The sequence below is a fragment of the Hesperophylax consimilis genome, chromosome 15, assembly GCF_061612785.1.
Source record: "Hesperophylax consimilis isolate HC1 chromosome 15, BYU_Hcon_1.0, whole genome shotgun sequence".
In the NCBI taxonomy this organism is placed as follows: Eukaryota; Metazoa; Arthropoda; class Insecta; order Trichoptera; family Limnephilidae; genus Hesperophylax; species Hesperophylax consimilis.
This window is the reverse complement of record NC_142850.1, coordinates 15,243,187-15,269,241: the sequence shown is the minus strand read 5'-3', so window position 1 is coordinate 15,269,241 and position 26,055 is coordinate 15,243,187. Positions and strand designations below refer to the sequence as shown.

At 33.3% G+C, this 26,055-nt stretch overlaps 1 protein-coding gene across 8 annotated transcripts in view; it reads left to right on the top strand.

Annotated features, from left to right (window-relative positions):
- Dys (Dystrophin) overlaps positions 1-26,055 on the top strand; it is a 1,264,777-nt gene that overhangs the window by 992,070 nt on the left and 246,652 nt on the right. For all 8 annotated transcript variants that reach the window (XM_089640243.1, XM_089640244.1, XM_089640239.1 and 5 more), the window contains one exon: positions 11,154-11,326. In XM_089640243.1, the coding sequence (XP_089496369.1) occupies positions 11,154-11,326 (173 nt within the window). The remainder of the gene's footprint in view (positions 1-11,153; positions 11,327-26,055) is intronic.

Here is a 26,055-nt window from a genome sequence, read left to right as displayed (position 1 = left end):
GTTGATCTTTCGCTCAGTATCTTAACTGTGAAATGATTGTTAATCGTTCGCTCAGTAGCTTAGCTGTGAAATCATCATTAATTTTTCGCTCAGTAGCTTAGATGTTAAATGATAATTTATTGTTCGCTCAGTAGTTTACCTATTAAATGATTATTACTTGTTCGCTCAGTAACTTAGCTGTGAAATGATTATTGTGGTTCCTTCCTCCTGCGACGTGGACATCTGCAAAACCCTGATTTCCTTATTTCTTCCTAAGCAGACCCTCCTTACAGCATTCCTATTCCTATCCGTACTCCAAGTTAAAAAGTCCTCGAATGAAGCTTAAAACACTCTTAAGGCGATGCACTACGTCGTGTAATATTTTAAATTGAGCCGCTATCAATAACAACCCTTACGTAGATGGCGATAAGGTTTAAATTCCCGTTAAACACCATCCGCCTGTTTTGATTTATGCAAGAAAAAAACATGGCCAAAAAGTGCCTTTTATTTTATTTTGTGGATGTTTAGGCATAAATATTTAATTTTTTTTTATCATTTATAAATAACTTATTTTTCCACATTATACAATAATATCATAACCGAAAATGGGTTCGTAACTAGGAGATTTAGAACTTTAAAGCAGTTTTCATAGGCCTTTACATTATTTTTTTCTGGGCTTATAAAAAGACTTATCTAAAAAACACTCGATTATTTCAAAGGCCAAGATGTATTTAATTAAAGCATCTGAAATATTTCTAGGCGACAAAATTTTCAAACCAAAAACACATGATTTTGCATTACTACGTATGGCATCGCCTTAACAATGTGTACTTTTAATTTAATTCAATTATATTTTCAACTGCTTTTTTAAATTGGCCGCAGGTGTGTCAACGTGATGTTAAACAAAAATAATCATTAATGGCCGCCGCTTGAAGTGACACAATACGGCAGGTAGGTGGCTGGGTCGATAGCCATCATAAATCATTTATTTCGCACCGGCTTCGGATTTCCTTCCTCGATAAATGAAACGCATTTTGTATTCATTTACGTACGGGCCATAAATAATGCGCTAAACAGAGCTTTGTTCTTTGCGATAATAATTGTATTCATAAACGTCCATTCTTAAACTTACCCAAGTTTGTGTTTTTTGTAGCCGTTTGGAATATCATGCATGTATAAATAAATCGAATGTACGTGTGTGAATAAAAAATACGTACAATGAACTCTCGCTCATTTTTTTTGTAAATGTAAACACAATTTTAAACAATCATTAAAAATCCCTCCGGAGGTCGCAGGTAAATCCCGACATGCGCAAGTAAACTTTATTTGATTAATTTATGCTGTTTCACAAGTTATTCATTTAATATAATATATATTATATTTTTGGCGCGTTCCAGAGTGGAAATACTCTCAGTATCGGCCTGGTGTAAGACCACCATTCAGAATTGAAACTTTGCTTGAAATGGCTTTAACCGTGTTTGGTGACCGGATATGAATAACCAGGTACTTTCCCACCTTTTTCTTCCCCATCTCCTTCCCTGCCCACTACTTTCAGCCTCTTAATATATCGGATTGGGGATGTGATAGTCTCGCAGATTGGGAGTAGTTGGGACTCACAGAAGCTGGTAGGATTATGACAACCTAATGTAGAGATTTTTGTGAATTGGAAGAAAATGGGGTTGGTCGAAACGGAAATAGGAATTTTGTGAAGTAAGTATTTATTTATATTTACCCCCGGTTTTAAAAGATGTTCTCATAGAAGAATCAGGACAATCCTATTAAATACATGTAGAAATAGGTATATAACTTAACCAAAACCGTCTCATTCAAAGGATACGTAACATTACAAAATTATCAAAACTCACTCGAATGACAAATAACACACGGAGAACCAAGATTCAAGACCATAATTCACCAAGACGATACTGGAAAAAAATATCTTTTTAATTCTTTATTTTTAAATTAGATTATAACGTAATGTGATATTTTGAACCCTGTGTAGTAAAATAGTTTTTGTCACTCCGCAGACCTCAAAATCATTGATGTTCTTGCAATATTTTAATGTTACTTGTAGGTTAGGTTTGAATTTACCAAGAGCAATGTTAGATAGGTTTCCATCGGAGCAATGTAATCTACAAGATAAAAGATTAAAATAATAAAACAAACTTGTATCATCATCAAAATCGTCGCAAATACTTAGCAAATGTAATAACCAGACCCTGAAGTCAATCAAATCCATTAACTATTCTAAACCTTATTCATTTATGAAAAATTCCTAGACCGAAAACAAAGATAACACAATAAGGATCTTCGACTTAAAGCAAAGATAATACAATGAGGATCTTCTACGTACCACAATCATGTAATTTTTGAGAACGGGAGTATGATCTATAAATACGAGTAGTATAAAATAAAGTCGCTATCCGCGTCTGTCTGTTTGTGTGCTTAGTTCTTCTAAACTACGCAACGGATTTTGATAGGGTTTTCATTATCATTTAGTAAATTCCTTCCGTAAATAATAAATGCATACTATTTTTATAGAAAGTAGAGAAGAGTGAATGTTTTTTAATCAAGTCGTAAAAAATATAATTTTGGGCGCTTACATCGCTAACCCTGCTAAACTTTATTAGATACATCAAAATAATGTACTACGGAATCTTTAAAAGGCCTTCAGAAATTCCGCGATGCTATATAAGGCTAAGTATAACCCCTGCAACGTCAGGTACACGTCAGCCAGTAATGTATAAGTGCCCTCTATTGTTATCCTAACAGATGGTTCAACTTTCTACGAGATTAATGGAAAATTTAATCCGGAAATTCGCAATTTTAATTTTTATTTTATTTATTTATTTATTTAATACATGTTACATTGTTTCGAAATTTACATAAAGTAGATATAATGAATCACCATACTAGGCGGCTGCCTGTTTCATGGTGACCAATTGAGTGTAATTACTTTGTATGAAATATGAAATCTAGTGTAAACATATGAAATAAGTAACTATAGATGAAGCTAAAATTTTGGAAAAATTGTAATAAAAAGTAGAAGATAGAAATTAGAAAGGAGAAATAAGTAAATTAGCATTAGATTGTAAAAATGTACATAATTATATATATAATTTTTAATATGTGTGCATACAAGCACATATGTGTATATAGCAGCAGACATACCTATATACATATAACAACACATGTATACATACAACCATATGACGCATCCTCACGCATATAAACAATATAGTATACACCTCTATCTGAGTACTTGGAATAGGCTACTAACACTATAACAATCGCACATCAAAAAATTCCCGAGCGCTTTCCTGAAACTGTCGTATTTGGCTATTGATTTTATTTCTAACGTTAAATTATTGAATATTTTTGGAGCAAGAAAGTTAAATTGTCTTTGTGCCATTGAGGTTTTTATTGGGGGAATAGTATAATTGGATTTGTTGGAATATCTTGTATTATGGGTCGATTCAAAAATATTTTTTTTCGTATGTTTGAATTTATAGTAGGAGGATATGTTTTTGACGTATAAGGATTTTATGTTGAGTACTTTGAAGTCGTTAAATAAGTCCTTCGTGGGGTGAATATAGTAATTTATTTGGAATACAGCGAAAAAATAATAAATACGTTAAATTATTAAGACATTTCTTCAAAGAGGGTGTAAAGAAGGCTGACTGATAATCCACTATCTAAGATTGACGTATGATGATGGGGGTAACCGGATAAATCATCACAATGATAATTCATCACATCTTTAAAAAGTTATATAAAGTCATGGGAAGTGTTGAAACAAAAACTTTATTAACTGGGTTATGTAGGATAGGTTAGGTTAAAAAAAAAATTTCATCGTTTCTCATGACTTTATATCACTTTTCAAAAGTGTGTTGAATTGTCACTGTGTTGAGTAATCATGGAACCGATGATGGAATATCTAGTCTGGAACCGATGATGGAATAGCACCGCTGCCATATTTAGTTGGAAAACTTCCTGATATAAAATATTGCTAATTTATTAAAAGTCTGGTCAAATTATCCGTATGGCTGTTCAAAACGGGACTGCAGAAAACGGCCTGCAGTCCAGTGAATCCGATGAATTGACAGATTTCCTATCAAACAAAGGATGTCGGAAAACGTGTTCATTAAAATTCTAATATTGTTGCATTTCGTCATTATATTTATCAGGAAAAGCGCAGTTACATGATCACGAGTTCCGAAATATTCTGAATAGACTAATATTATTATTATTAGGAAATGGCTTGCCATTACGTTTTTAATGGTATTTTAATAAATCAACCATACTCTTTTTCTCTGTGCAGTCATAGAACGGCATATCTGGCACATCTGGCATTCCTGTTACGCGTGCAATGTTTTTTAGGGCAGCAGTAATCATAATTTTGTTAGATTGTTTCAGTTTAATTTATTGCTTGGTTTTTTTTTCAATTAGTAAGCTTTTCCGATCCCCGCGTCCTGTTGTTGAGGAAGATTGGAAAGTTTTCTGAGAGATAACCATCTACTCGCTTGGACCATAAAACTACCGGTGCTAAGGGTTGAATTCTCCTCTCACTTCATTATATAGACTAAAATGAAATAATTTTGCAATTAGTCGATGCCATCTGAAAAAGATAGATTTTGTGTGAACTGTAGTTCTTTAAATAATAATATTAAAACTAATGATTTTTTGCATTACGACCCTCGAGGTTTTACAAAATCCAGTATTACAATTTTTTAATTTTTTATTATTATTTTTTTTTTTTTTAATAATTTTATATATATATATATAAATATATTCAATAATATATAAAAAAAACTGTCTGATAGTTTGATAATGCCTTCAGAGGGCGAAACAGCTGTCACGCGTAATAATAATTACACAGAAGAACTTGTTTAAAAATAAACTGTTTTTATAAACCCAATAACAATATTATTGATATTTAAAAAATAAAAATTAAAATGGAGTTCTACAAATTAATCTTAATAACAATAAACAGTATTACAAAATTGATTGTAATCTTGTTTTCTCATACATGTGATAATTTATGTTTTCGAAAATGCCCATTACCATTACGGTGTAATTTATAGAAAATTCCCCAATATAGCGGCTTTCTTGGTAAAACGATTACATGTCTTCTGTAAGTATTTCGCCGTTAGGTTATAGAATAGTCTACAGCGGTGAACTGTATTCTATGTGCCATAAGAACAACATGTGAATTCCACGTTAACCACAACATTCCCACACTTGTGTGTGGAGGAATGTTGAACGGGATGTTTTGTGGAATTTTGGCGATTACGTTTATAAATTCTTATTCGGCCTATCTAATTCGAATTGGTAATGGTTTAAACATACTAATATTTTCTATTATCTATGACAAAAACTATGCCTACAAAACATAGCGCTGACGTACGTATGCATTAAAAAATTAAATAAAAAAATATATCAGGAAATCTAGCACGGTAGATCGATAAAACCCTGTATCAATACGAAATTGACGAAATCCGTCATCTATAGTCAGTTAGTGATATTTGCAAGCACGGACAGAATATGATTCTTTTTTTTTTTTTTTTTACAGTATTACCGCACAAGAGTCCCAACTGCTCCCGTCTGGAGCCAGTGAGACTATGGCATCCCCAATTGGGGTATGTTGTGAGGCTGAGGGTATTGGGGAGGGGAGGGAGATGGGGAAGAAGAAGGTAGGGAAGTACCTGGCTATTCAGATCTGGTCACCAAACACGGCTAAAGCCATTTCAAGCAACGTTTCAATTCTGAATGGTGGTCTTACACCAGGGCGATACTGAGAGTATCTTCCACTCTGGAACGTGCCGCAAATATACTATATATTATTTTTAAATTAATTAATTGTGAAATAACACAAATTAATCAAATAAAATTTATTTGCGCACGCCGGGTTCGAACCCGCGACCTTCGGATCTGTAGTCAAAAGCGTATACCACTAGACCACGCCGGCCGTCAATAGAATAGTCAACAGAATATGATTCTGACAGTCCATAGACGAAAGCCCCCACTTTTAGTGTCAGATAAGCTGTCAATATACACAAATAATTCATTCATCTAAGACGCGATCAGTTGATTCCGTTCCAGCTTGGAGAAACGAAAGTTGTTAGTTATGACATTAAATAATTAACTCGCTTTTCAGTGTCAAAAAGTACATGCGGGCTGCCAATGTATATTAAATATTTCAATTTGACAATTTATTGATATTTTAATTTTTTTACGTAGCTGTTTGACGTTTACGAATGCTAATTTATAGAATAATACACCAGTGTTGCCATTGATATGTTACCATCACGTGGAAATCCCAGAAGAGATGCGAGAGGTGTTTTATCAGTCATCAACCAGAGTCATGTCCGTCAAGGAATTAGAAATGTTACAAGTGTAATACATACGGTCTTACGTCAAAATTTTGTTCTTTTGCAAAATCAATTGTTATATCGGGGATGATTAAAAAATAATAGACTCTTGACTCAGACCTATGACGTTTATTGACACTCTTACACATTAGTTATTATCTCCCAAGTGACGCATCATACAGGACTGCCAACATAGCAATTCATATCAGCCATCATAAAACGATTTCCGAATAGTAAAAACGGGATATAGATACAAAATCGTCGGATTTTAGTCAATTGTTCCGATATTGTTTTATATATATATAAATATTTTCAATTGAAAGACTCTATTTCCCTATGTGACCCTATGAACTAAACACTGTTAATATCTGCGGTCTACAAAGTAGTTTCTTATAAAGTTTAACATCGACAGTTGAACAATAAAACTAGTAGAAAACGTTCAGATATTTGTTTTCGTGACGCAAAAGAATATGGTCGTGTGAAACATTAAAATCTCTCCTTAAATCATTATTATCTCTGTTCAATCTTTCTCAGAGAGAATATTTCCTCGCATGCAAAAATGCTTACCCTTCTGTTTTTGTTTCTAGTTTATTCTTCTCAACAGGTAGAAGTTCTTTGCCAGCGGGTTGTCTTCTCTTAACAACCCTTAACTTTACCCCCACACCGTCAAAGTTTCAATATCTATTATGGTTGCATGCATTTCGGTAAACTTAGCGAAGGGTTGTTCACAGTTCGTTCACGCTTTGCAAAGCCCCCTTCTGTGAAATGTTTACTGGTCAGTAAGTGAATCTTCTGGATCTTTGATGGTCAAAGTAGTGCTCGAATAAAAAAGTTTTGATAAATTTATTATTTTTGTGTGGTTTACAAAGCGTGCGCGTAAAAACACCTTCATAATTATTATTTCTTTCCACTCGTTCAACTGTTATATTTTAGATTAAAATGTGATAATGGCAATTTTTAACCGAACACGTGTATTAATCTTAAATAAAAAAATACCATTGCACTAAACAATTTTTATTTATAGCGAAATGAAATATTTTGTATATACCACTTTTAATCATTAATCATCTATTTGTTTCAAAGACAATGGCCTTTTCGCCAGGATAATGAAAATTAACAAATATTTAATATAATTTTATTTTTTTGTTTATAAAATTTAAGAAACTTAGAATTAGAATTTGTTCTTAGACTATCATAGAAAAGCACTCATCAAAAGTTTCGCGGTATGAGGGTTTTGCGTGAGGCACAATTTGCTCTAATGTCGATCTTCTATTTGTATATTTGTATTTCCCACTATTTAGAGAATGACATTGCGGTTGATACTGCATATTTCATTTTCCATGTTAATTTTACTGTATATCTACTTTTTCAGCTGTTGATTTGAAACTTATGGGTCGGTACAGTGTTTTTCAAACATATAAATTTATTTTTTTCTCAGGATAGCATGCAAGTAATAGACATCGCAATTGTTTTAAATGATTTCGTGACATCTAATTCGTTAGTTGTAAAACCATTTAAAGAAGTCGTAAACCCATTAATCGTAGAATCGAATATCGGCAAATCAATCGGTCATTGGGAATAAACCGCATCCTATTTCGATTATATTGCTGTTGCCGATTTCATTTATCGGTAGAATTAAGGTCACCGTTTGTCTTATTGCGAAAGTAAATTAAATTGTTCTTGGGAACTTAATACTTCTATAAAGCAATAGTTTTACTATCGGCAAATGGTTTTATTACTAAACGGTATAAAATTGCTCACACAAAGTTTTCTATATTAAACCTGAAATCGAATATTATTTTCGTGAACATAAATTACTATAATTTCACAACTAACTGCATATACCTGCTAATATACACATCTAGGTCACCATTCGTTCATCCATTCTCAAATCAACTACATTTTTTAATTACTATATTTCCATTATACAACAATTTACTGAGCAACTTAATTTCATTTACCTCGTCATTATTAACTAATAAATTTCTTGACTTGTTACCATTTTCCTTATTGGGTTAACTTCGTCCAATCAACTTTACCAAATTCCAAAAATCTAACTATTCTGATGGGTACACTTTCGAATTTCAATATTTTTTTGTATTTTTTTTTTCATTACTATCCTTTCTTTAAAATTACCATAAATGACAGTTGTCGATTTTTATTAAAATGACTTGTTTTAAACTATAACTTGGTAAATAATAGATTAAAGGATATAAAACTAATGTTTAGTGTAAAGTTTATCTGTAGCTGTTTACTGTAAGTATTGAATTCAACTTATCAAGATCTTCCATAACTATAATTCTATATTTTGGTTCATAATAATCATCAATGACAAAGTGTCAAGTTTATCCATTGATTGTCCAACAGTGTAAAAGCGACACTCCCAAAGTCTGAACACTCGCGATTCGAATAGACTAACAAGTATTCAATTTATCTTACTAAAATCATTCGCAACTGTTAGCTTATCTTATGGTTTACAATAATCGTCATTAAAAAACTGTTCCACATATTTGTTCCATATATCTGACCAAAGGTGTTAAAGCAACACTTTAAATGTTTGAAAAGTCGCGGAACGGATAGGCAGTCTGTTTGCTCGGCACATATGCGTGAGCACGTATTCCTTTCAATCAATCTTTTGTACTGAACTATTCGTACTGAAATGGTCTGAAATCGCTTCGCCGACATCTCTCTACAGGAATATATTACAAAAGTGTATCTCCTGATTGGAATAAATTCCCCGACTTTGTTCTTCCTCCCGTTTCGATATAAATTCAGAGCTCGTGTTTTCCTACTTTGAAATTACTTTGTTTTCAAATCCACATGTGCCGTCAAAATTTCCAAATCGAAAAACAGTTTTTGATTTGTTCATAAATTGGAGGCTCCCACTATTTCGTATCTGATGATAAATATTACAACGGTGTAGATAAATATATCAATAATAAAGGCAATGCATTCAAAAATATTTATTAACATTGAAAAGAACACGAAAAACTACAGCTTATGTCTACTGTTATATCACTTCATTTTTTTGTAAATTTGATTTCGAACGTTTGGAAAAACATCGGTTTTACCATATTTTTTAGCTTCATCAATTCTTTGTTGTAGTTTTTTTTAATGATTAATGTTGAAATCCACATTTAGCCTTTTTTACCAATCAAAACTGAACGTTTTATAAGTTGGTTAAGCCCCCGTATTTTTAACTTTTAAAATGTATGTTATTTTTTTAAATGATATCGCATTTATATCGTTGTAGGCATTAAAAGGTGAACAGTGTTTTTTAAATGCTTCTTAGGCATTTGTCGAGATATATTAGCTCTATTTTAATAAGTCATGCCTTATTAAATATTTCGTTTACGATTATTAATTAAAATATATGTTTTTTAATTTAATATTAACGCGCTCCCCTATTATTCGTTTTATCATAATATATCTCCCTCTCAAACCATATTATCTTCTTTTTGAGCCTTTAATAATACTGCACAGAAATTATCTATTTTAGTCATAGGTTATGTAAGTACTTCTATGATTTGAGTAAAATTTTATCGAAATGGCCTGTTATTTTGGTTGGTCTAAGCGACTAAGGTAAAAAAATTAGACAAACTTGTATTATAATTTTACAACACTTTTTGCCATTCAAATTATGTTTCAACATCTGAATGATGTTCGTATCGCCCAAGAGTGAGTCCGCAATGAACTCCAAATCCCATAGGTGCGTTATGAACACCAGCACCTATGGAACCCTCTGTCATAGTTTATAGGTTCATACAAAGCATACTAGTCGCGCCAGAGCGGTAGGCCTGCAAAACGTTCAGAATCTACGTGCTGTCTTAAGTATTCTACGCATTCCCAATGAGTTAGGCCACGAACCGACACTAAAAGCAGCCAATTGTATTTATCATAATATTAAATATGTCTTACATATATTTTCCACTTGTTATCTCGCCAAAATGAAATGTAATTTTTTTCCGCTTTATTCAATACGCGCTACGCGCAGCAGATAATCGCAAGTCTCCGCAACAAAGCGTACAATTCAACCTCTTGTCCACGTAATTTCCAATGGAATTTTCTAAATGGATTCCATTCATAAGAACGTTTCCCGTAGATTTGTGATAACGAAGTTCGGAGTTCTGATTACGTGAGCCCAGATTAAATCTTATTTAAAAACTGGAAGGAGCGCAAACAGTGGCAGTTTGCCCGACTTTATTGTATTCATAGCGTGATGGGGGTTTGTATGGGAAATTATGGCGGGATTTTTGAAAATGAGCCCACTTTTGTCCCTTAACCTTAAACCCTAGACTTTTATACTAACAAACTTTTAAAAAGGTTCTATAATATATTTTTGCTGAAATTTTTATGTTTTTTTAATATATTTTAGTTGTATATTGGCTAAAATATTTTTTACAGCTAACCTATATTTGTCAAATCGTTATTTATTAACTGGCAAATCCCGATAATAAATAATGATTTTAATAGTTTTGATATGAATGTTTTGTGGACGCTATGTTGATTTTATTTTTAAGGAAAGTAAGACGGTTTTGAAGAGAGTTAAGATGTTTATGCAAGAGAGAAACACAAACAATATTACAAATCATTCCATAGCCGAACTGTTAAGCAAAAGAACGACCCACCATAGAACAATGTCATTTCTTTAGAAATGTTGTCGTGCATTGGGCGAAGGTCTATCTATTTTGTCTCGTTTCGCATCATGGTCTGTTCAATTTTCCATAGCTAAATTCTGTATCCTGTTAACTCCCAATGAAGAAATATCTTTTCTTATTCCGGTGTTTTTTTTTACCTTTCCAGGACCTACAGTCGGAGATCGAAACACACCGAGATGTGTACGCGTCACTCAACGGCACCGGACGCAAGCTGCTGGGGTCACTGGCCTCGCAAGAGGATGCTGTCATGCTGCAGCGTCGCCTCGAGGAGATGAACCAACGCTGGCACCACCTCAAGGCCAAGAGTATGGCCATAAGGTTAGCTATACTCATAATATAACTTCTGCAATCAATTACCTTAGATTCATCCTCTTCTTTCCCAACACGGCGCCTCCGGCCGTCCATGTCATGTGCTACGAGTACTTCAGAGGCCTTCGTTTATTGGCAAGCCTTTTAACATTCTTTTGTATACTAAAATATGATATAAATGTAATACGATGTAAAGCCAGGAGCATTCCTGCCCCGGTGCGACTGGTACGCCAGAGAGCACTAATTTGTTAGGACTTGGAACACGTGCTCTGAGGATGGGACCGAGGATTCCATGATAACTCAACACAAAGACAATTCAACACACCTTAAAAACGTGATATAAAGTAAATAAAATCGATGAAAAAACACAAATATAAACCTAACCCACGTGACCTATTTAACCTACTTCTTGTTTTCACACTTTTCATGACTTTATATCACTTTTAAAGATGTGTTGAATTATCATTTTGATGATCACCGGGAACTAGGTAGAAGTTTAATCGAACGGTACACACGTTAATAAGTAACTATTTAAATTTAGGATGGGTAGATAAAGGAATTGTTTGAACGTTGTTTTTCTTTTCTTCTTTTTACCTTCCTTCTTCTTACCTCTTCTCGACTCTTGGGTCTTCTTTTCCTGGTTCTTATTTAGGTATGAATTGAAATTAATTAAAACCTTTATGACTTCACTGGGCACGTTATTTGCTTTTTGGTTGGGGAAAACATCGTAAAGGCAGTTCGTTCATCTATGAATGTAGGTTTGGATTGACCTTCATCGGTATCGATAAGGTCTTGGTATAACAATACAGTATTCTACTGTAAGAAAAATGAAAAGCTAAACCACTCATATGAATCGCAGGGAAAGCTTATCCTTTAAGTCACCCCCGGAAGAGAAAATCAGGTTTCCCCCAGGCAATTGGGGACTCCCACGGGTAAAGAACCCAGTGAGGCTTACACTATTATATAATATTTTATAAATAATATATTCTGAACCTGTTTTAGTGTTTCTTTAGTTTGATTTGTATGTTTTTGGATATCGAAAGTAACTTTTTTTTGTTAAATCTTTTTATTCCTAAATCCTATTTTCACTATTCATACAGACTGTGGTAAAAACCCTTTAATCCACAAAATGAAATCTTTAAAGGAAACGATAAAAACCACGTTAAATATTATGGATTCGTAAAACTAATTAAACTCATGAAGTCTTTATGGAAGTGTTTTTTTTGTTTGAAATTTTGATGTAAAATATTGCGATTCTGTTTATAATTATGAGATGTTTTAGAGTAATTTTATCCACTGTGTTCTCGCAATAACAAAAAAATACCCACAAACAGTAAAAATTACTTTACCATGTTGTACTTATGAAATTACTAAAAAGTAAAACTTCCAAAAAACGAGGATTGTGGTTTTTTACCAAAACACTTACAACAACACAGTGCCAGTGTGTTGTACAAGTTACATATGTTACAAAAGTCAATTACTGAGATTTTCAAATCATTCTACAATACCCAAGATATGCAACAATTTATAATGTTAGATTCCTACAAAAGTTTTGGAAAAAAGTTCGAGAAAATAGGATCGAGTTTACAATTTTAAGTATTAAATTGATCAAATAAATCAACACACTTTTTAACGGGTAGAGTGACTGGCTGTAAAAATGTATTCAAATGTAACTATAGTCAAATTCAACCGCGAAATCCTTTAAGGATCAAATTGACCTTTCCACGCGCACGGAATATAAATATCTCCATCACCTTAGTTAACATGTTAAACGTTGCGAACTCCGAGTGAGGAGTATGTTATTCAGGCGACAATCAATGTATCATCCTCGAATCGCGTATTCCAAACATAGTTTAAAATGATCCTTCCGCTTAAGGTGACAGTTTTCGCCCCGAGGATCATTTTATATTCATCTCGCGCGCTGCGGGCGTCACGCTTAATGATTGAACCTTTTAAGCTCCATTATACTTATTCGATCACCTGACTTCGCCGCAAACTATGACGATTTATCACGCTTTCCAGAAGTGAATTGGATTTTCGTTTAATCGTAAAAGTTTTTGTTTTATTAAGTGCTGTTTTTCACCAACGTGGGATCGGGGTTGCGGAACGCTCGGTGTATCGTTTATTTCTTTCAGAGTTAAATTTACGGTTTTTTGTTATTTTCTTCAGCTTTTATGCAAATTATTAACGATATCTGCAACTTTATTAGATCTATTTATTTGAATTGTTGTGGATTTCGTTTCATTTAATTAAATTGAATTGATTAAATATAAATTACATTAGGCCGGTAAAATAATAATAAATAATTAGTTATTAATAAAATGCGTTATTTCAGAATTTCATTATTATTATACGAATAACTTACTAACTAACCATCACGCTACTCTGCCGCAGGGGTAGGCAGAGAGGATGGACCGCCGAACAACTCTGTCTTGGCACACACTCCTTGCTTCATTCACATTCATACACCGTAAAGTACTTACCCTTCTGATTTCCGACTCCTGAAATGGCCTGACTCAAATATATGTGTTCTCTTGATCGTGCCTTCCGCGGATGTTCCCAACTTCTTCTACTATTAACATTTGGCTCATATTTTACTAATGTAGTACTTGGTAGAGATTTACACTGCCCTGAAGAAAGTTACGATGTGAACCTCAAGGTTAAACTAAAAACCAGTTATAATCTACGCTATCATAGGTGGCGCAAATTTAATTATTTTATGAAAAACACTTTCGTATACGGAATATGAATATGAATAAATCGTTTTGTCCGTAAAAAAACTAAATTCTTTCAAGAAAGGCGTGCAAATACAATATTGTTTCTGTGATTTAATCCATTTTTGCATTTATATGCCTCTCTTAAAAGAATTCAGTTTTTACAAAGACAAAACTATTTTTTCATATTCATATTGCGTATATGCATGCGCAAACAAACAATTCATCTTAAGGCGAAGCTTAGTGCTAAATCACTATTTTGATTAATCTTTATACCGAATTGGTGTACATTATGAATACCAAAAAATATGCTTTAGATGAATTGAAGGTTGTCCTATCGTTTCGCTTGTATACAAATAAAATAATAAAATATTTTTTCAATAGAAATGTATTAACGCGAAAAGGGAACAACTTTTAAAAAATACAGTATTATACCTCAGATTATCTGTGACAGTTTCACTTGATTAACTCTTTTGCTTTCTTATAAAATTATTTACAAAATAAATAAAAACCAGTTTTTTTGCTTAAATCAAACGTTTTTAGACTCAGTTTTTCAAGCGATTTTAATGCCTATTATCTACAATATAAGATATACCAAGAATATACATATTTTTGGCTTGTAGCTTCCTCTTAATATGTTAAAGCACAACTTGCAAAACGTGTATTTTCCATAAAATAATTAAATTAGCGTCTTCTACGAACGCATAGATTATGGCATATGTTCCTAGCCTAGCCCACCCCTAGCATGTGATCCTTATGGTAAAATGTTGCTGGATTCTTATTCCATAAACTACATTTACGTTAGCGTCATATTTTACGTCCCCTATAATATAGTTTCACTTACTTGTTAGCTTTTAATAGGAGCTTTTATTCACTTTACCTCATTGCATGCGGTTGCGTGATGCATTATATTTTAGAAAATTACATTATTTTAGATATAAATTACCACGTGCATTGTACCCCAGAGGTTCAAGTAGAAACTACAGTTTCGAAGAACACAGTGTTGTTTTACGCGGTTATGAGAATAAGTTTTGCAGACTTAAAACTCCACTCGAAAGTGGACTTTCAAAGTTTTTTATAGCTCATAAACGGAGATAATAGATTTTTTTTAAATTTTAATAAAGATTGAATTTATGTTTTGCCTTAGATTACTTAAAAATAATAGGCTCTTTTTTTAATATTTTTACTACGCGAACTTGATAGCTACCTATGAAAATACTGACAAAACTTTTGTAAGACTAAAGACAAATTTAGAATTATATGCAGGACTTTAGTTTATGGATAATTGTAATCCAAACACGGCCAAAGCAGTATTTCACGCAGATACCTACATACTAATTTTAGGTTTAGATTAGAACTAGCTGAAGTCCCCGGCGTTGCCCGGGCTTTACATAGGGTTTTTTGAAATCAGATGTAGATAGTAATTTTTTTTACTTTGAACGTCAAAGGCGCCAAATTTGCTTTAAGAAATATCAAAGTTCTACTTTAAGGGTTCGGAAAAGGAAGTGCGTTGTGGTTTTTCGGAATATCATGTAGACAGTCACCGTCCTCCTGTTTTGTAGGTTGTCGAGCAAAATTTCAGCATCTCTGAATAAAACCATGAGGAAATAAATCCTCAGGACCTCTGTCATCTTTAGGGATGCTGTGTGGAGGGTATTTGTAGGGAAACAAAGGAGAGAAAAAGGTAAGAGGGGTAGGTAGGAATCCGGGGGTCAATGTGTCCTGGAGTAGCAGACGTATGAATCCATCCCTCCGAGAGAGAGTCCGGCTGAAGAGGTTTTAAATTCTCCCCCCATCAGTCTCTCCCGATCCGACCCGCCACGCAGTAGGTAGGCAAACGCATCCGCCGCCAAGACCTCGACAAAACTTCACTCCATGAACCCGGATACCCTGCTAAATCAAACCACTTGGGGTGACCCATGGCAGGGGTGTTGGTTATCCAATAAATGGTTCCCGGGGCGGCGGTACCCACACCTGCCTCTACAATTTGAAAACTGTTCACTTGTATATAAAATAAAGCCACGCCGCCACAGACACTCCTCTCTACTTATTATAGATAAACAGACTTACCCTTGCATACAACATTAGTTAATTTGGAACAATTTGTTTATCGCTATTATTATATTTATTTTATCACATTATTTATAGACGGATTTTAATATGAACTCATGTTAACTTCCTGACATTCTTTACCACTATTTTTTTCTCAATCTATTTTGTGATGTGCTTTTGTGGAAAACCATTTCCATGATTTTTTTCGCTGTGTATTTCGTATCACGTCGATCAGTTTGTATTTTGTATGACATTTTTTTAAGAGTGAAAGGCTTCATATTGCAAATTGGTAATTGGACTCGTGAAAGTAATTATTTTCAATTATTTCGTGCAAGCGTCACAAAAATTTGCGTTGAAATACTAACATTTTTTCAGAAACCACCAAACATCAATTAGTTTTTATAGCCTCTCAAATTTAAATATTTATTTTAATTATATGCATATAACCTGCGTATGCTTTTATTTTTAACCATAGTACGTACCTACATACATTATGTACTTTTATGATATTATCATTTCAATTTTAAAATCACATACCTACTTTGTTCTAGCGATTATATATCACACGATTAAATATAAGTAACTCACCACCATAACCACTTTTCCTGCGGGGCTAACAGAGAAGAACTCACTTTCCTTGCTTCATACACAATATTTCATCGTTCAACGAGCTATTATACACAATTTGTGTAATAATGTTTACCCAAAGAGATAGTCATCCTCCAGTAGGTATACAAAAAAGTATGTTTTTTCTTGAATTGTATTGTGTACATAGTATTGTAGGGAAATTAACCAAGGAGTAATTCAGGGATCCCTAGTTGATATTACTACTATTTCAATCTTTTTTTTTGTTAATTATTTATCATAATTTTTAAAGAATTGTGAAAAACATCCGTCAAGCTATAAAAAGCATGTCGTACATCAAACAAAAATTAAGAATATGGCAAAACTTTTTTTTAATCATTGGTGACTAATTTTAATTTCGTTGGGAGGGTAATGGGAGTGTTATATTATCTAATCGAATGTAAACTTAGAAAAATCTTTTTAGCCATCTGAAAAAAATATTATTTTACTTATTATCAATTTTCCCCATTGACGCTTTGATTGACACGTATAATAAAGAAGAACACATGAAATGCGATGTGGGTGTATTTCTCGATCCAAAAGTCTGGCAATCGCCTTAAATTTCCGACACATAACTGTGTTCTATCATCATTATGAAATGGCATTATACGATTTCAGACAAGTGTAAGAAAGACAAAGCGCGTGCTGAGTGGGCTAGAAGCTCGAACCAAAAGCTATTGGCGTCCGTGGCGACATTTGCTTCCATTCAAATCTTCATGGAAGGTATCTCTAGTCAATTATATAATATATTATCTATTCAGTGTATGAACATTATTATAAATTATATAAAAAATCTATAATTCATAACGCACCAACGAAACAACATCATATAAAATCATATTTGTAATCAAGTTGGTATTTTAAAAAACTTAAACAAGCTTATTTAGACCTAAAAAATGTTAATCAAGATTATTCAGTTGTTATTAAGTTTATGTTTGCTACGATCGGTAAAGTTTTCATTGTCTTCGAAAATCAGGAACGAAATGATGATGCGATCTTTTCCAACATTTCAGATAAATAACCTTTAATGAATTAACATAATATTTGGCAAGTTGTAGAAGCGCTGAGTTCCGCTGTTGGTTTAGCCATTCATTACTTGCGGCTGCCACATCCGGTTATGAAATACGACCGACTACCTACTTCCGGTTTAAGTAGAAATTAATTGCCAACCAAAACGTCTTTACTATTTGGGTGTGCTCACCTCTTACATCTGGATTGTAGGTCATTCTCCAATCATATTTTTACGTTGATATGTAAAATTTTCATATAGTTTAACTCGATTTTCTCCATTTTTAATACATTTTTTGAGGATTTGGTAAGGAGACAAAAGAGAGAGGTAGATTGTGAGGTCACAGCGTTTAATTGAGTCAGTAGCGCAGTTGTGTGAGATAACTCCAGACCGATGCTCACGCAGTCGGTGGATGTAGATCGACGGTGAATTCCCCATCCGGAGATCGACACCGCGTCGATGGATATTGTCAGCGGCGAATCCTCCATGTCGAAGATCACACCAGGGGTAAGCGGCGATGATAGCGGTGGTGTGGTTAAGGCGATTAAGGCGATGCACTACGTCGTGTAGTATTTTAAATTGAGCCGCTATCAATAACAACCCTTACGTAGATGGCGATAAGGTTTAAATTCCCGCTTAACACCATCCGCCTGTTTTGATTTATGCAAGCAAAAAACATGGCCAAAAAGTGCTTTTATTTTATTTTGTGGATGTTTAGGCATAAATATTTAATTTTTTTTTATCATTTTATAAATAACTTAATTATCCACATTATACACTAATATCATAACCGAAAATGGGTTCGCAAGTAGGAGATTTTGAACTTTTAAAGCAGTTTTCATAGGCCTTTACACTATTTTTTTCTGGGCTTACAAAAAGACTTATCTAAAAAATACTCGATTATTTCAAAGGCCAAAATGTATTCTACTCGCAGTATTTAATTAAAGCACCTGAAACATTTCTAGGCGACCAAATTTTCAAACGAAAAACACAAGATTTTGCATTACTACGTATGGCATCGCCTTAAGTCGGTGGCTCGACACCGCGTTTTGTAGATGTGTTCAGCACTGGCGAAGATGTTGAGTCTTCCGGTACTCTTGACCTGGTTGGGAGATGCGCGGGAGATGCAGGCCGGCAAAGATGTCGCAGGGCCAAGTCGCAGACTCGCGAAGATGTCGCAGGGCCAAGTCGCAGACTCGCGAAGATGTCGCAGGGTCTAGGCGCGTGGGGAGCATAGGCCAGAGATAATATCCAATTCTTCTTTTCATTCTTCCAGTACAAATCGGCTTCTCCAACAAAAACAATATGAATAATAATATTACTTTGTTAGAACCACTATTATATAGTTATAACGCCGACCGGTTTCGGAACAACTCGGAAGAACGAGGAAGGAACGGTTGTTCCGAAACCGGTCGGCATTAATAAAATATATTAGTAGGTCTAACAAAGTAATATTGTTTCATTTAAAGAAATTGTTATGTTTGATTGATTGATAAAATAGACCAATTTAAAATAAATAAATATTGCTTATTTTTTAAAAATCTCTTCAAGTTATTCGCATTCCGGTTAAAAATGAGACTGCAGACATTTAAAGAATGAATTGACAGGTTTCCTAACAAACTATCAGTATAACACGAATTTGTTATGGCGATGTCGAAACAGGTGTTCATAAAAGTTCTAAAATATTCGCATTCGTCATTGTGTACTCACATTGTGTATCAGAACAAATGCAGGTGCATGAATACTTGTTCCAATATATTATGAACATACTAAAAAATATTTGGAAACGGCATGCTATCCCGTTTTTTACAGGATTTTAATAAATCAGCAACTCACTTTCCTCCGTATTCGTATTGATACATGTTGTTAAATATCCAACTTTGATTTATTTAACTTATTTACAAGACTATTTATTAGAGGTATTTTTCTTGTTTATTAACCACTTCCCTTTTAAAAATATCATGTACGAGTATACCGAAGAAATAAATCATCTTGAACGCACATTTTTTCAGTGACACATCTTTGCTTTTGAACTTTACTTGCGGGGAAAACGACAGCTCTTTCGCGGAAGTATCGTTTTTTATGAGACATCTTATAAAATATGACACGTGAAGTCAACTATGGATACGTCTCCCGGCCTCGTTTACGAATATACAGATATCATGCTTTATGTATGGACTTCTGGCATAGCACAACCATACATTTAATGTAACGTATCAAAATTTGTGTATTTAAATCTTAATACACTTATTTTGTAATATTTTATGTGCGTAAAACTTTTTTAATGTTAATTCTTTTTTTAAAGATTTTCAAACCTGACAATATTTTAAAATCTCCTACTACCACCACAGTAAGCGGAATATGTTGCTTGTGTTGTAAAGCAGGACATAGCCAGCCGAGGAATTGAACACACTACGCCTGGGTGGGACCCAAACGCGATGTCAACTCAGCCACCGACCGGTCTATTACTTATTATTTATTTCATTTATTTAATCATTGATGAAGAAGGTAATACTGATAAATCTAGCCGAAAGATAAAACAGAACTAGACACAAAATAAAACGGTTACGGTCGCATCTGGGAATCGAACCCAGGATCTATATCTTACCGGGACAACCACTGTCATATTATTAGATCTTCAATCAAGAATTAACAGTATTATCTTCCACATATTTTCCAATATTTTTTTGGTTGCTATCTTTTTACAAAGTTCTAAACTGGTGTTTATTTTACTTAACGAAATGGACTCAATCTTACTTTACCATTAACCTATTATGTTCTTTACCCAATCGGAAATACTAAGGCTGAATACTGAACAGCTTATTTATTCCATCTAATAGTTACTTCTAATAGTCAATTTGTACTTAAATTTAAAAGTAAATAAGATTAAACGTACCGAAAAAAAGTGGGTGCCATTTATCTTTATTTGCGTAGAGCCTTTGGATTTCCCAACCAAATCGAGTGTTCCTAGTCGCAGATTAAGGGTGCAAAGTGGCTTGTACGTCTTGAGTGATCTTTTATGTTCCCAGTTACTCCAATTGAATTTCAATTCCCCCGGAGCCTCCTGCCTCCAGCCACCAACCAACACCCGATGCCTGTTACGTTTCATGGGTATACTGCGTAAATAAATTAACCTTAAGAAGTTTGCTTTTATATAATGTAGGTTATTTAGACTGTTTTTACTTATTTTTCGGTTTTCTAATTCAAGTTTAATGGATTAAAAGTTGGGAGTACCTTAATAAATTAAGGCTTCTTTCTGTGATTTATCATTAACGATCTATCCTTATTTTGTTGCCACTAAATGTCTACGGGTCTTCCCTCATATGGCACGGACCTCAGTTTCAAAAATAATTTTCCGTCAGATATGATTTTAGATTTTCGCTGCCAAAAGTGTCATGATTTATTTTTGGGGTGTTTTAGAATTTTCAGACAGCCCTACAGTGTCTACTATCACACATCTACCCTGTTAATGGACACTGTAACTCTGTCCGAAACGTCAGCTAAATAAGGAGGAAGCACAAGAACGCATATAACTCCAAAAAAAAAATCACGGTAATCATTTTTGGTGATTATACTGGTCAAAACGTCCACTTGGCATTTTTTTAACCAAAGTATTTTTCAGCGGTCGCCGAACCATCTAGCATTGAAGCTCGTACAAAAGGTACAGAAATTCGACTTCAACGACTTTTAAAATCATAAATTCTGTGAAAACAATATTATTTTATTCAGGTAAATTCTAATTCCATTAATATTTTATGGATTAAAAATAAAAGCACACACCTTCACGATTACGCATGATAATAATGTATGTCCTTCCGTTTTTTATTTATTTATGAATTTTCTGGAAATCTGCAGTTTACATTTAATCAGTTTGTACAAACTAAGTATTATATAGACAAAATAAAACCAATTATGGATTTCCTCCTTATACTCTAATGAGACAGGATAATATGGAATAAGTAAATTAAATTTATAATAAAGGAATATGAATTAAAAAAAATTATATTTATCGCTACAATCAAGTCGTTCGAATAGAATTCCTGTCTCATTCCACTTCCTTGGGTGGAACGTAGCTGGCCAAGTATTTCCAAGTTTATTATTTTTCAACAAAAACTATTTTACTTCGTGTTTTTTTCCAAAAATTAAATCTCTTTCTCATTGCCATCTTACCCGAGTTCTTTTAGTGTCTGAATATTTCAGTCAAAGAAGGCCCTGGCTAGCTAGATGCCAGGACTTATTTTAGAATCAAAACCTTTACCCATCTTAAGGAAAGACAGTCAAAGAAGTCAGGCAGTACAATTGCTTATTGTTCAACGTTCAAGTCACTGTCTTTCATATCCTTTTCCTACCGGTCTTGAAACACAACTCAGACTATAGAGACCTACGAGAAACAATTCAAAGATGAATATCGTTAACCTAAATCTGTTAGGGAACGGGTATCTAAATGTATGAAAGAGAAAACCGTGTATACATGAGGCAACATGTTAGTAAATGCGCAATAAAAGCGTATGACTGCTATGTTACCCATCTTTACTACATTACCTTCCGAGCTTGTAAATTATATAATGATAACACTTTTATAATCTACTGACAAAATTAATTATTGTTATTATCCTTCAACAAGCAATTTACCATGTGATCGACCACTATTTTATACAACAAGCAATCATAAAAAATAAATGCCCACCTCGATTTTGCTAGGTTTAATCGTTTACTTGAAAACGCTACAATTTTAATAGCTAACATTTATTAGTAATTAACTGCTGAAATAGCCGGGGTCAATATTGAGACTTTGTTCTTGCTTCTTCCGCTAACCACAGTATTGTGCATGCGATAGGCTGCGTTTTTTCCGCATTACGATAAGCATAATAAAATTCCTGGTTCAATGCATAGATTATAATTGAGGTGTTTCGGCGGCACAGAACTAGGTACTTACGAATCATGGTACTAGTATCATTACACCGACATAAAATTTTTGTCATACTGACAACTCGGTATTTATGTAATAATTATATAATGTAGTAGAGCGCCGTTTTCGTTAAAAAAATCGCTTCAACTTGTAGACGTTTAAATAAAATTCAGATAAAGCTTGAAAAGTTTAAAATACCCGTTTTAACTCACTCCTTAAAATATTTTTTCCTGATATGTTTTGTCGTAACCGTTTCTTATAAGTGCAACACAGCTTCTGTATATTTTTCGGCATCGAACCTCAGAGGGAGAATCGACATTCTCTGTGGACTATTAAAACGACCCTTGTCTTCTCAAACCACTTGACATTTCAATTCAACTTTTAGGACTTTGTCCAACAACCCCTAACTGGAGTTTTTACATAAAAATGGAGGGCAATTTTTCAAAAACAAGTCCCTCTTTTGTTTGAGTTCTGTTCTAGAAGCGAATTTTGTGCAAGTTTTTACTGTTTTTAGTGGCTGCAGCTAATTATGGGACCCACAGTCACAAAGGAGACCTTACTCACGTTGACATCGTGTAAATTACCCAACTATGATTTTTTCTGTTATGCGCGGTATATTAAATTCTTTGGACTTTATTAACACCTTGAAGCCAAATAAACTTTTTTAAACTAGTGCACCACTTTGGATTCCGCTAGAAATTAAAAATTACTTTAAATTGAAATTTAAAATTTTGGTACAACTAATTTTGAATCTTGACTTATTTTTGACGGTGAAAGTTAAATTCACAGTTTCACATGGGATATTTTAAAGCTCCATATCTAATTATGGAATATAATTAGCGACCTGAAAATAGGGTTCTGCCTGTATCACCTTATATTACCACTAATTTTTAAAAAATGTCATTTAAATGTTTTTTGATATATTATATAATTTTAAAAAGTTTAAACGTGATTCAATATATTTAACTAACTAACTAACCATCACGCCGTTCCTCCGCAGGGGTAGTTAGAGAGGACGGACTGACAAACAATTCGGTCTCGGCACTTATTCTTTGCCTCATTCACATTCATACATCGTCTAATATATAATATTCTATTATTCTGACTCTTGACATGGCCCGACTCAAGTATCTGATTTAATTGGTCGTGCCATCTCTTCCTCGGGCGTCCCCGACTTCTACTACCATTCGCATTTGCATCATATATTCTCCTTCTATTATGTAATATTAAAAAGTTTAAACGTGTTTCAATATACTATATAATATTACGGGTAACCGGATAAATCATCACAATGATAATTCATGACATCTTTAAAAAGTTATTTAGAGTCATGGAAAGTGATGAAACAAAAACTTTACTAACTAGGTTATGTAGGTTAGGTTAGGTTAGGTTAAAAAAAAATCATCGTTTCTAATGACTTATATCACTTTTTAAAAGTGTGTTGAATTGTCACTGTGTTGAGTTATCATGGAACCAATATTACGAGTTGCTGGACTAAAGCATTTTACATAGTTTGAACTTAAACAATAAGTGTTATAGACCGTTTAATAATTTAATGTAGTTTAAACTTAAGCAATAAGCGTTATAGACTGTTTAATAATTTTATGTATTTTGAATAAGCAATAAGTGGTATAGACCGTTTAATAATTTTATGTAGTTTTACTGAAGCAATAAGTGTTATAAATGTAGATTCACTAGTTTCCTGCTTATACTACCAGTTTCCGGACACCGTGTATAATGGTCATACAAAATAATGCTTTCGATTCACCGAGTGTAGAATTAGATATGCGTAATATAATTGTGTGCAATAAAGTTAACAGTGTACTTAATTGAACATTTCATAATGACACAATGGGGACCGAAAAATGTTGGCATCCATCTGACTGTTATTAAAACCATTCAAAATTGGCAGTTAAGGTAATGAAAACACGAATGCCTTTATGAACACTGTACCATGGTCCAGCTACAAGCGCGGCGGCCAGCTTTGGACCTTTCATATGCTAAACAAATTATTACAAATTATGACGCTGGTGGGCTTAGGATGTATAAATGTAGAAGACATAGAATTATTTCATTCAATATTGGAATTTCAATATCACTTACTTAACGTTCCCAAAACTAATGAAGATTCGCAATGGTCTGGCGTTAAACAATAATTAAAGCATTTAAAAGTGTATTTTCTTTTATTAATATTTTATTCCTCCAAGGGCGACCGAGAGCTATACAATTATAGGCGCTATTGCATACTAATGTCTAAACGTTCTATGTTAGAACGCGATAAGCGGTGAGCTAGAGGTCAATTGGAAGTAAAAAAAGTGTAACCACTTTTTTCGATTCATAGTTCATCCAAATATAATACATCAATGAAGGTGACTCATATCATGTTAAGACAATCTCATATTTTGTTAATACTTTATTCCTGTTCATTGTTGTAATTTTTTTTATGTTATTTGTCTTGATTAAATGACTGACTTAAATAAAAGTTTCATCAACTCAAGTCTAATAATGTATCACAATTTTAGGACAATTTATTTTGTTTCTTCTAAATCGTTGACTACGTTTAGTATAATTTTATTTGTTTTTATTTTGAAACTTTGGATTTTCTTTGAATTTAAGTTTCGTTTTCGAAATTGGAACTTGTGTGACGAATACAAGCGATACAATACCTACCTATAATATATTATTTAACTAAAAATGATTTCAATTGTGTTCTCAAAATTGGAACTGATATGCCAAAAATTTACAGGAGCAATAAATTACATACAAATTAGTACATTTTCTTGAGTGTTTTTCTGAAACATTATGCAGAACAATTTTCCTTATTCTGATTTGTTCTTTGCATAAACTTTCAGCTTCACAAATCCTATAATTATTATTTTGTTTCATGCACGTGCATTTGCCTTGATAATATACCAAAAGGCCTGCAATCCCAATTTTAACCGGATTACCAATAATTTGAAGAGATTCTTTATAAATTAACAATTCAAATTTTTCTGCGTGTGCGCTAGTTTTTGTTCTGAAATTAGCGCATCTTAATTTTATTACTTGTTGTAATATTTTAAATAACATTTTAGGTAAGTATCAAAATCCATGATTCCCAATATAAGAAACCTAAAAAAAAATTGCGATTTTTTTTATTGGTTTGATGCACATAGTAACGTTTTTCCCTTCTATACAGTGGAGGTATTTCATCATCACTGCAAACAAACAAATTGTTTGCTGAAATTGGTTAACATGTGACGAGATAACTACGTAGAATAATAAGGGTTGTTAAAGTGAAACATTGAGTTATTTGTCAATGTAACGAGGCTTGTTAGTGCTGCGGGTAGAAAAACAAATCTAAATAATCAACCTCTTTTGGTTCTATCGCATTGCTAGATTCCCCCCATGGTACAATGGTAAAAATATATGTATCTGTTGTCTTGACTTA